This window comes from Bos indicus, chromosome 10 (assembly GCF_029378745.1).
Source record: "Bos indicus isolate NIAB-ARS_2022 breed Sahiwal x Tharparkar chromosome 10, NIAB-ARS_B.indTharparkar_mat_pri_1.0, whole genome shotgun sequence".
Classification (NCBI taxonomy): Eukaryota; Metazoa; Chordata; class Mammalia; order Artiodactyla; family Bovidae; genus Bos; species Bos indicus.
In genome coordinates, this window is record NC_091769.1 from 45,197,435 (window position 1) to 45,210,195 (window position 12,761).

At 44.0% G+C, this 12,761-nt stretch overlaps 1 protein-coding gene across 5 annotated transcripts in view; it reads right to left on the reverse strand.

Moving 5' to 3' along the window:
* ZNF609 (zinc finger protein 609) overlaps window positions 1–12,761 on the reverse strand; it is a 201,948-nt gene that overhangs the window by 4,549 nt on the left and 184,638 nt on the right. For 2 of the 5 annotated variants that reach the window (XM_019968683.2, XM_070796642.1), the window contains 6 exons: window positions 6,927–7,014; window positions 3,878–6,218; window positions 2,631–2,997; window positions 975–1,150; window positions 510–726; window positions 11–89 (listed from right to left, as the gene is read on the reverse strand). In XM_019968683.2, the coding sequence (XP_019824242.2) occupies window positions 16–89; window positions 510–726; window positions 975–1,150; window positions 2,631–2,997; window positions 3,878–6,218; window positions 6,927–7,014 (3,263 nt within the window). In that variant the 3' untranslated portion in view covers window positions 11–15. The remainder of the gene's footprint in view (window positions 1–10; window positions 90–509; window positions 727–974; window positions 1,151–2,630; window positions 2,998–3,877; window positions 6,219–6,926; window positions 7,015–12,761) is intronic. The other 3 variants (XM_070796641.1, XM_019968685.2, XM_019968684.2) reach the window with 3 other exon arrangements.

Below are 12,761 nucleotides of genomic sequence, written 5' to 3' on the forward strand. Positions count from 1 at the left end.
AGTTACTCACCATTCTCACCTCCGGGGGGGTGGGTAGAGTGAAGGAGTCGAGCCTTGCTGGCTGGCAACAATGGCTGTAGAAGAAAGCCCTGAGTGAGGAGGAGGACAGGTTAGTGCAGTACTTGCTCTCTCTGCCAGCTGGGAGGAGTTTCTTCAATGCCTAGCTCCACTGAGTTTTTGGGTGCTGACAGAAGAAAATCTGATACTTGGCCAGATATAGCAGCTGGGGATAGACAGTCAGGCTCTGTTTTTCAGTTGCTTGTTACTCTTTGGCTGTGGGAACACCTGCTGCTTATTCTTCTGAATATCAAAGTCAATTTTCTGGAGGAGTTTGAGAATCCCTGAGCTCCAAGGGAGGAAGTAAATGTTATGATTATACTGATTGTCTGCAGGAGGCTAGGATTCTGGACAGATTGGAGGCTCAAGGGTAAGAAAAGGAGGAGGGGCTTCTTGCCAGGGCCCCCTGCTATGGCAATGCTACTGGATGGCAGTGGGGAGACGAGGCTTACCTGCTGCATAGGGTAAGTTGTACTGTGCTGGGAGCAGTGAGTACCCCAGGTGGTGGTGGTGATGGTGCGTGGACATCAGGCGCTGAGAAGGGGAGGTGCGGGGCCGGTCAACACTCCTTTCACCCCCGCCTGCTCCCCCGACGCTGCTACAGCTGCCACCACCCCCAACCACCCCACAGCCTCCCCGATCTCTCTCCTGAGAAGTTTTATCACTTATCTGGAAAGGAAAGCAGACACAAAAGCTCTACTGTGAGGCACACACATGAAAGCAAGATGCCCCGAGCCCACACTTTGACTCCTTAGAGATGCAGGACACCCAAGAATCAAGGAGGTGCCTGGGGGAGCTCAGGTCAGGTCGGCCACACCACACTGTTGTTGGGACTCGAGCCAGCCCACCTTCTCCCAGACCCTGGCTCTACCCTTCCTGGTCTCTGACAATGGCCAGTGTCTCTGCGCGTCCCTTACCGTGGGAGACTTGCTCTTGTAGTGACTGGCATGCTGCTGCAAGATGTCCAGGGCTTTGGACTCTGAGCTGGATTTACAACTGACGCTGGGGCTGGCTCGGGCCTTGTCAGCATCTTCACCCCCCGAGACCTTGCTGCCATATGGGGAGAAAGAATAGCTGGAAGGCAGGTAGGAACCTGGGAGAGAGAAATAAAGCAGTCAGAGAGGTGGGAGAGGCAGGAGAGACTCCGCTTGAGCGAGCCTGGCAAGGCTCAGGCTGAGGGATGCTCCACCACAGTGTCCTCAGGCTGAGAGTGTGTCCTTCCTCTTCTGAGCTCTGGAGGCAGACAGCTAAGGGATATTAGGAACATGGCCCTCAGTTTCTGGGGAATCAACTTCCTTAGAGCTCAAGTCTCAGATTCATCTCCAAGAGGTGCTACAATCATAGGATTAGAAAGGTCACTGGATTTGAAGTCATGTCCTCGGGCTCAAATCTGACCTCTGAGACTTACCAGTTGGGTACCTCTGAACAAATGAACAAGTTCATTAGCTCAAATTAACCTTCTGAGGTTCAACTTCTTGACCATCAACATGAAGACACTAATACTGATTTCACAGGGTGACAGGATTAAATGAGATAATGTACATGAATCACATAGTCCAGTGCCTGGCCTAAAGCAAGTACTCATCAAATGGAACTACTGTTTTTATACAGGACTGGGGTAACAGGAGAAAGGCATACTGCAGGAAGAGACAATTTCCTATTTCTGTTTGAAAAGCTCACATGTCCTACTTAGAATCTGCCTTAAAACGTCAATATCAAGACTGTGAGCTGCTTTTCTACAGTGAGGTGGGAGCTCCAAAAAGTGAAAGAAGGGCTCTTCAGGCAACAGAGATCAGTGAGTAAAGGAAGCATTTTCTTCTGACTAGTTCAAAAACACTTAAACTCCTACTCTGTGCTGCCCTCCCCTCCTCTATACTTCATGGCAGTATAAGAGCTTATTTTTCCCAAACTGAACCTTTCCCTCACTGGACCTCCCCTCCCTGACTGCCTGCTAACTTTATGCTAAACATGATCTTGCAAATGAACACATGCATTCTCCTGATGTGAATTTCACTTTGTTCCATGTGTCTCTCCTGCTGCAGTTAAGTTGTGAGCTCCTTGAGGGGACTGGAGTAGTCTTCTCTATTTCTTTTATATTCCCCCCAGTGTCTAGCACGTGGCAAAATATAGAGTATGTGGTTTTCTTTTGGCCATACCCCAAGGCATCTTAGTTCCCTCACCAAGATGGAACCCACGCCCCCTGCAGTGGAAGCGGAGTCTTAACAGCTGGACCGCCAGTGGTTAAGTCCTTAAAGTATGTGTTTGGAAAATCCCAGCTGAGGGAAGATGCCTCTGGTAGACGGGGTTTTGCCTTCAGTTATCCATGAAAACTGACTGCAGAGTCAACCCTCCACCTGGTGCAAGGGAGGAAGGCGTGGTCCCACAGACTGTAAGCCGGGGTCACTCAAGGAGCTCAGGGTTGGAGTGACCACAATACCACATTCACATCAGAGTTACCATCTACCTGAGCCTCAGTAGCCTTAGCAAGGAAGCTGAGCAAGAAAACTGGATTTGAAATCTGCTTCGTTTCCCTCCCCAGTGACCAGAGCAGCAGCGGGGCTGTGGTACGGTACCTGGGTAGTTCTGCATCATCACGGCAGGCATGCCACGGTAGCTGGGGTGGCTGGGGTCATAGGACTGGCTGTAGGAGTAGCCGTGCATGTAGGGGATGTAGGGCTGGTGCTGCGTGAGGGGGGAGGACACAGGCACGTGGACACTGGGTCGGGGCTCCTTGCCCCCAAGGCGGGGTTCCTCTGATGTGGGCAGCTTGCAGTCACTGCTTGTGCTTTCCTTCCCATCCTCCTTGGGAACAGAGTCCTTACTCCGACTCCTTTCCTCCTTCAGTTTGCGGTCCCGCTCCTCTTTCCACCGCTCATCCTCTGGCTTGATGTCCGAGTACTTGGCAGGATAGACATACGTCCACATCCGGGGCTCTGCTTCCTGCAACAATCACAGAATGACATGAGTGTTGTACAGATGAGAGAGAGAGATTTCAAGCCCAAGGTCCCAATAGAAACACCAGTGCAGAGCAGACAACACCAGACTCCTGGAGCACTGCGGGATCTTGGCCTCTACCGATCTTCGTTCAAAATCAAGTATGGTCCCTCCTGCTTAAATGCCTGTCCCCTCCCCCCAACAAAAGGCTATAAAATGTGGGGAAAGATAGGGAAAATCCACTGGGGGGGGTCTTCTCTATGAGAAAACAAGCATTTGAGGGGAGTGACTGGAAGAAGCTGTTTCTGCTCCAAGGATACTGAGGTGGTTTCCCTTCTTCAGAGCAAGTTTGGGGGCAGGGAACTGTACGAGCCGCTCCGCTCAGGGAGGGCGGGCTAACTGCGGCACCAAAGGGGGCCTTCCTAAGCCTCATGAACAGAGAAACAAGTAAGACCAAGCTCTTAGTTCTAACTCTGCCTATAAAATCTTTTCCGTCTGAGTAGTGTGCTTCCGCCTACTTTAAAAACTGGAGAGACCACCTTTCCTCATTCCGTGGGAACCACACAGCGGACGAGACATGATTAGGCTTCACTAGATACCTGGTTCCGGTTCTGGCTCTGCTGGTGAAGTCTTGAGTACCTCCAGACAAATCAAGCTAACTTACCTGGGCCTCGCTTGTTAAATGGGAAAAACCTCTTTCACTGGTGTAAAAAGTGCTTTTAAAAAAACATTAAAATGATTTACAAAAGTAAAGAATCCCTAACATTATAGACTTCTTCTCCTGCTATCTGTACTATGTTGATTCCCTACATAAGGACGGCCCTGATTTATGAGGAAGAGAGAAAGACTATCCAACAGTATTTCCATTTCCTTCCAAAACAGTTACCTGTCGGTACCAGAGTATTGGATCCACCTCTGCCTGTCGGCCACAGTCGGCACCTGTCTTGGCCTCAGAAGCCTCCTTGCCTAGGTGGCTGGCCTCACTCAGCTTTACTTTAAGTCCTTCTGGGGCCTGGCTGGGGAGTTTGGAGGAGTCATCTAACTTGGGAATAATGACTGACTTGGCAGGATCCGCCCCTGGCTCCTTCGCCTTGCTGGGTCCTGACTTCACCAGGTCCGTGAGGCTGGGGGCCTTAGTGAGAGTTGGTGGAATTGACGGCTTTTGCTTCCAGTCTTCCTTGAGGGCTGCCTCCCGCTCCTTCAGGCCCATCTCGGCCTTCTTGTCCAGTCCTCGCTGCTGCTGCTCCAAGCTCTGCCGTTTCTGCTGCTCTTCGTACTGCTGTCGGTAAGCGGAGTTGGTGCTCAGGAGGTGGGTGTGGTAGCTCTGGTCGCTGTAGCCGTAGGGCGGCACGTAGGCATACTGGTTGTAGTACAGGGACTGCATGTACATGTTGGGACGCTGCTGGATGACGGAGGGCTGCTGGCTGGAACTGCTCAGCTCAGGCTTCTTTTCTTCACAGACATCATTCTTCACTTTTCCCTCTATGGTCTCAGGTTCCTCATCCTTTTTTGTCTTCAGAGCCTGGCTCTCCACTCCTGCCTGGCTGCTGGGGTTCAGAGCCCCTGGGCTGGACTGTGCGTAGCTTGGAGAGTAGTAACTTTCAAAGCCTTGGTAATATGGTGAGTCTTTGCTTTGTGGCTGAGCGGGGAAGAGAGTTTTCTTGGCCCCTTCCTTGACCAGCTGTTCAGGGTCCTTGGATTTGACGCTGTCCACTTTGCCCTCTCCATCCTCCCCAGCATCAGAAATGTCAGAGTATGCAGGGCTGTTGGTTTTGACTGAGCTGGCTTCAGCTCCATTCTGGGTCACTACGTGTAACGGGGTCATGGGCTGGGTAGGGGTAGTGCTATCTAGGCGGCTACTGCCTCCAATTGAAGGGCTGGGAGCATTGTCTGTGAAGCTGTAGATCTTGTCAGCTTCTGCCTTGATGCTGGCCAGTCGGCTCTGGTGGGGGTCTGAGGAGCCATTCAGGAGGCCCTCCATTTTCATCCCATCTCCCGATGATTCCCTGAATGGGCTTTTGCCTTCTTCTGCTCGACATACCTTCCCAGGGGTCAGAGGACTTTCAAGTTCTTTTGAAGATTCCTTCTTTTTTTTCTCTTTCTTTTTCTTGTCCTTGGCTGGAGTCAAGGCAGGGTTGACTGTGAAAGGTTCTCCCATCACAGTGGGCTTGGGCTGAATGGGCTTCAGTTGGGGGCTGTTGGGCATGGCCTGGACCACAGTGGTGGTCAAGCCTGAGGAGGAGCCTGGGCTTGCTGCTGTGAAGGTGGCTGTCTGGAAGGTATAAATTTGCTGTGGGGGAATGGCAGGGGCGATGGGCCGGGCTGACTTTAAACTTTTGGAAGGAATCTTTTCAGGTTTCAAACTAGAGGGCTTTTTACATTTTTCCTTTTCCATACACTTCCTTTCCAAAGAATCAAAAGCATCATTGCTTGTTTCATCCATTACTGAGGGTCCATCATCAGAGCCATCATTGGATAAGGCCCCAAGATCTGTGTCCCCTTCCCCACTCAACTTTTTCTTACAGAGGCCTTTTGTGCTGAATTTGCTTGAAGGAGAAGGGCTATGGGGCTCCACGAGCCGAACTTTGGGGGTAGCTGACCGGGCAGGGGATAGGGAACCCTTCTGTGAGACAGATGCGCCATTGCAGCTCCCGAGATCTGCATGGAGGGCGGGCTCCTCTCCGTACTCACTGTCTCCGTCTGCTTCTGGCTTGCTGTCGTCATCTGTATGGGCATGAGCTTGGTGGTATTTAAGTCCATTGATGTGCTTGTACTTTTTGTTGCAGTTAGGGTGGGGACAATCAATCAGGACTGGGGAAGGACAATTTCTGTCTAGAACAGTGGGTTCCACCTTGGTCCCGGGGAGGGGGCCAGTGGCTGAGCCCATGGAATTCGTACGGACACGTTTGCTCCCTTTGGAGTCCTCTGAGCTAGAATTCAGCTCCATGTCTGAAAGGGGTTTGTTTTTCCGCTTATTAGCTGAGGAAGGGCTGGCCTTGACATCCTCGGAGGTGCTACTGGCAGGTGGGCGATGTTCTGAAGAATTCTGGCTGCCCCGACGGCCTTTGCTATTGGCTCCCGCTCGGGTTTTGCTGCTGCTGCTGGTCCCTTTGCTGTCAGAGGCTGTGGCTGTCTCATTGACAGGCGTGTTACTGTTGGGACGCATGCGTTTGCCTCTACCCCGACCATTGCGCATTTCCAAGTCACTGGTGGGAGAGTCACAGAACCTTGGCAAATGACAAACACAACAAGATATTATTAAGAAAAGAAGCTACCTTCAAACCAGGTTAGCTGCAGCCTCCAGAAGAACTGTCCAAATGGTAACTATCATTTTCAATGAATATTTGTTAAAGAAACTTCTGAAAACATGCTACCTGCATTACTGGTGAGCTTCCAGGATGTTACCTCATGCTAGCTATACATTATTCCCTGAGATTTGGGTTCCCCCAACCCTGATGAACTGGAAATTAATAATAAGAACTAGCTGAAATTCACAGAAATATCAGTCTTATGGCCAACCGCAACTTGAAAGGTCTCTGTGAAATCCAGATTGTCTAAAGGAGCTTATGAAACTGAAAATGTTCTTGAGTTTTAACTTCTGAGAGATAGCTACTATCAGAAAATATCATCAATGAATGCTTGTTCCCCCACAGTCAGATTCTGACCTTGGTCTCGAGATGACTTTAGGTAGAAGCCAGAATTCAGTCATTCTAGATAAAGGCTTAAACAGGATCTCCTCACCATTCCTACCCAAACCAACACCTAACTGATTTATTCTTCTTGAATGCCAGATGAATACGATGCCTTCCTTTGTTTTTATACCATACTGTCCTTTAAAAGCTGAGTGTCCTTTAAAAGCTATCCAACTCTAACAAGATAAAGGTATGAGAGATTACTGATAAGGGTGGTTCAGACAGAGGCTGTAGCGTGCTTACCTTGGGGGTGCCCAATCGTGCCGTGTGCAGTCAAGAAGTGTACCTACGTAAGTCTTGTTTCTCCACGTTACATTCACCACTAACATCCCTGAAAGACAAGAAGACTCAGATACACACAGAAGGAATGCTGCTGGCCACTGAGAAGAGTGTTTTCCGTCTGAGTAGCATTCTAGCTCTTGTAGGAGGGTTTAGGGGGTGCTGTTATGTCCCAACGGGCCAAACAGCATTAGGCTGGAAGAGTTCCACGGGAACTGCCTACACCACTACCAGGGGCCCTTAGGATGGGAGCATTTGCAAAGATTCCATGGTCCAGTGAAGGTACATTTTCCTAACTTTTAAAAAACTATGCAGCATTTCAAATACACTAAAAAATACAAAGGTTAACTTAAAAACTTCATGTGCCCATGGAGCAGCTCAATGGATTTATAAGATTTTATGCTATACTTGCAACAAATTTCTTTTTTAAAGAACAAAATATCATAGCTGAAAAGCATTGTTTACTGTATTTTCAAACCTGCCAATGATGGGATCATGCTGGTTGTATAACTTACCTCTCTCACAACATTACAAATTTGAGATATATCAGTGTTGACATGAAGAGCTTAACCCATTTGTTTTAACGGTGCTCAAGTATGTCACTGCATGACTTGACCACAATTTATACATCCTATTGATGAAAATTTAGATGTTTCTTGCACATTTTCACTCTAAATGACATCATAATGAACATTCCTGACATGTTCATTTTATTTTAAAATGGTTTTGAATAAATAATACAGCCACATTCCAAAATTTAAAAGGTAGCCAAAAAAAAAAAAAAAAAAGAGCAAACAAACCCAAGATAAAATGAAGTGTTCTTCCTGTCACTATTCTTCAACTTTTCGGGTCCCCTACTCAGAAACATCCATGGATATCCATGGATTCCTCTAGAGGTAGTTTATATATTTATAAGCAAATATGTTTATATATTCTTCCTCAAATGGTAGCAGTGTACACCAATATTATACACATTTCCCATGTAACCATATATTTTGGATCATTCTATATGATCACACATAGAACTACTTCATTCTTTTCAATGGCTACATATGCATGATTTCAAACTGCACCATCATTGATTTGACCACTTCCCTGTTGATGAACATTTGGGTTGCTTCACTCTTCTGCAACTACAAATAACGCTGAATAACTAATCTTGAACACATGCTTTATGTTACATATTATAGAATATGTCTGTAAGGTAAATTCCCATAAGTAAAACTGCTACTCACAGAGTATTTGTATTCGGATTTCTCATAAATACTTCCAATTTTTCCTCAAAGAGGATGTACTAATTTATAAACCCATTAGTGCATGAGAACACTTGTTATTCTTTCCCTTTGGCAATACAGTGTTCTCAGACTTTGTTGGTTTCGCCAGTCTGATAGGAGACAGTGTTTTACGTACTTTTAATGTCATGTTTTTTATTATCAGTTTGTATATCATTTCATTATGATACCTGCATGAAACATCTGTATTTCCTTTTTAGTGGAGTGTCTGTTCATATCCTTTGCTCATTTTTCTACTGAATTATAGTCTTTTCTTATTTGTGACTGTTTACTGTGGAAAATTCTTAAAGAGATGGGAATACCAGACCACTTTACCTGCCTCCTGAGAAATCTGTATGCAGGTCAAGAAGCAACAGTTAGAACTTGGCATGGAACAATGGACTGGTTCAAAATTGGGAAAGGTGTATGTCAAGGCTGTATATTAGCACCCTGCTTATTTAATTTATATGCAGAGTACATCATGCAAAATGTCAGGCTTGATGAAGCACAAGCTGGAATCAAGATTGCTGGGAGAAATATGAATAACCTCAGATATGCAGATGACACCACCTTTATGGCAGAAAGCAAAAAGGAACTAAAGAGTCTCCTGATGAAAGTGAAAGAGGAGAGTGAAAAAGTTGGCTTAAAACTCAATATTCAAAAAACCAAGATCATGGCATCCGGTCCCATCATTTCATGGCAAATAGATGAGGAAACAATGGAAACAGTGAGAGACTTTCTTGGGTTCCAAAATCACTGCAGACGGTAGCTGCAGCCATGAAATGAAAAGACGCTTGCTCCTTGGAGGAAAAGCTATGACAAACCTAGACAGTGTATTAAAAAGCAGAGACATTACTTTACCCACAAAGGTCCGTCTAGTCAAAGTGATGGTTTTTCCAGTAGTCATGTATGGATGTGAGAGCTGGACCATAAAGAAAGCTGAGTGCCAAAGAATTAATGCTTTTGAACTGTGGTGTTGGAGAAGACTCTTGAGAGTCCCTTGGACTGCAAGGAGAACCAACCAGTCAGTCCTAAAGGAAATCAGTCCTGAATATTCATTGGAAGGACTGATGATGAAGCTCTAATACTTTGGCCACCTGATGGGGAGAACTGACTCATTGGAAAAGACCCTGATGCTGGGAAAGATTGAAGGCAGGACGAGAAGGGGATGACAGAGGATAAGATGGTTGGATGGAATCACTGACTTGATGGACCTGAGTCTGAGCAAGCTCCGAGAGTTGGCAATGGACAGGGAAGCCTGGCGTGCTGTAGTCCATGGGGTCGCAAAAACAAATATTTGTTACTTGTTAATGGTGGTTATTGCTAGGCAGAAATTCTTTACTTTTAGGTTGTCTTTTATGGCTTCAGAATTTTTGTCATATTTCAAAAGGCTTTCCCCAGTCCATCACTTCATTAACAGTTTTTTTTTTTTTCTTATGGCTTCTCCTAGTATTTTTATGGTTTGAATTTTTATATTTGACTCTTTCATCCATCTGGAATTTAACATGGTATAAAATGTCTGACATGGACCTTTTTTTGTTTGGTTTGCCTTTTTTTTTTCCCTTGGCCACACTGCATGGCTTAATGATTTCTTAAGTTTCCCAACCAGGGATTGAACGTGGGCCCTTGTCAGCGAGAGTGGAGTACTAACCACTGGATCTCCAGGGAATTCCCCGACATGGACTTTTTGTTTGTTTGTTTTGCCTTAATTCTAAATTATTTTTGGTTAGTTTTATATTTAATGAAGTAAAATATATTAAGCTTTTCCTTTATGGTTTGTGATTTTTATGTCTTATCACAAGATCATGAAACATTCTACCATGAAATATTTTAAAGGTATCTTTAACAAGCTAAGAATGGTTTTTACATTTTTAGTGGTAGAAAAAAATGATAAAGAATAATATTTTATGTCATCTGAAATTATATGAAATTCAGATATTGCTCAGAAATAAAAGTTTTATTGGAACATAGCCACATTTATTCATTTACCCACTGTCTATGCCTGATTTCACACCTCAAGGCGGACAGAGCTGAGTGTGAGTCATAGAGATGATATGGCCCTCAAAGCCTAAAATATTTACTATTTGGCCCTTTATAGAAAACATTAGCCAACACCTGTTTTAGATCTTTTTTTCTTTTCTAATATAAGCATTGAAGGTATAAATTACCCTCATAGCCCACTTTAGTTGCATTTCACAAGTTTTAATGTTTTTATTATCATTCAGGTCAAAACATTTTCTAGTTTCCCTTTTTTTTTAAATTCTGGGTTTATTTAGAAGTGTTGTCAAATTTTCAAATACCTGGGAATTTTCCAACGATCTTTTTGTTTCTGATTTCTAATATAATTCTACTGTAGTTAGAGAACATACTACATATGACTTCAATCCTCTTAAATTTATTGAGAATCAATTTAGGTATAAAATATGGCCTATCTTGAAGAATATCCCATGTGCGCTTGAAAAGAATATTTCAAAATGTATGTTCTGCAGTTGTTGGGTAGCCTATATAGATCAAGTTGATTGATAATGTTTTTCAAATCTTGCACATCCTTGTTAATTTTCTGTCTTCTTATTAGTTATACTTGTTGCTTGTTCTTGCTTACTGGAACTCCTATTTGGACCTTCTAGACTAATCCTCTTATCTTTCCAACCTACTTCCCATTTCTTTGTCTTTTGATGCTAAGGGATTTCCTTCATCTTCTAGGAAATTTTCACTTTTACTATTATATTTTAAATTTCTGCCATTTCTTTCATTATTTTTTTTTCCTAAGGACTCATACTGATCTTTCATATTCTTTTCTCTTTGTTTCTGATTTTTGCAACTTATAATATTTTCTTTGACTACAACATACAGGATAGAATTTATCCAATGTACTGAGTTTTTAAAAAATTTAAATGACTGTAAGTAACAGTCATTCCTTATCAAGGGTACTTTTTTAATGCTCCTGTTCTCTTTGGAATCATATTTTAGAATGCTCTATCATATAACCAGAACAGACAAGGGAGCTGAAAAAAAAAAGATTATCCTAATAGAAAATCTCAATCTAATGAAATCAGGGCAGGAAAGAACTTTGGTTTAGTCAATTGGATTTTTTTTTTTTAACCATTTTTTTTCTCTCATATATTTACTTTTTAAACTGAAGTATAATTTACAATGTTGTGTTAGTTCCAAGTATATAGCAAAGTGATTCAGCTCTGTGTGTGTATGTGTGTGTGTGTGTATATATACACAGACAGACCTCCTAAGAAAGCAATTGGGCAAAATTCTCTCTGGCTGTTAGCAAAGTGAATTCATATGGATGTCTCCTCCCAGTGATAACCTGATCTGATTACTGGATAACCAATTTGAATAGGAGCAGAATCCATTTATTTCTAGACAAGGTAAGACTTCGAAGTAGGTGCCTCATTAACAAGGGCAGATGAGCACAGCTGTATACAGAGAGCAGGTATACAATAATAATAAGAATGTTATTCCTCCTCTTGAAACAGCTGGCCAGGAACACACGTTTATAAATCTGTCTCCTTCCTCTGGTATAATCTGCAAACCTTAACAATAATGAATGAACTGAAAAGATGACAGGTCAGACAGAGTGCTGGAAGTGGACAAGGGGAAGAGAAAAAATTCTAATATGGAAAAACAAAATGGAAGCTTGTTTAAATGTCAGAGCAAACAGTTTTCTGAAATATAACTCTCTTCCTACAAGGTTCTGGCTTGAGACAGCTGGGCGAATAAGAGGACAGGAAGGAAAAAGCAGAAAATAACACTTAACAGACCTAGTTTCACTGTTAGGGGCTAACTATAGGGCAGCAAGGAGGCTGAAGAGAAAGAGAAAAATTGGTTTTCATTTGAGAAAGTTCCCTATTTTGAATAAGTGTTCACAAAATAAGGAAAGGCTTGGCATATTTAAAGATAATAATAATGCTAAAAGTAGAAGTATTGCTTTGTGTTTCTCTAGGTGGTTATCTGCGTATTTACCATGGACCTCACAGACATAATCTCAATAAACCATTATTAAGTTTTAGAGTGTTGAGTATTCTCCCTTCTTAAAGGTGATCAACACAGGAACACAGTAAAGGGGAAATGACTTGGTATGAGGCAGCAGTCAGGTTCCCCCAAGTCACAGGAGTGACAGTGTTAAGACAACTTGATGCCAAAGCAGCACTACTTTGTTTCAGAGGACAGTTCAAAACAGTTGTGCAATCAAGACTGATACTGGCACAATAGTTGGAAAAGCAAATTTTACCTCCAGAGCCCTCGTTGTCACCATTTCCACTAAGTATATTCTTTCTCTCAGGGATCTAGTAGCTTCCTGCCTGCTCAGTTGCTGTTCAGTCACCAAGTCGTGTCCAACTCTGTGACCTCATGGACTGCAGCATGCCAGGCCTTCCTGTCACTCACCATCTCCTGGAGTTTGCCCAAGTTCATGTCCATTGAATAGGTGAGGTCATCCAATCATCTCAGTTGACCACTCTCCTTTTTTATTAAACTTTTATGTTTTGACTCTGCTGGGTCTTCACTGCTGCTCAGG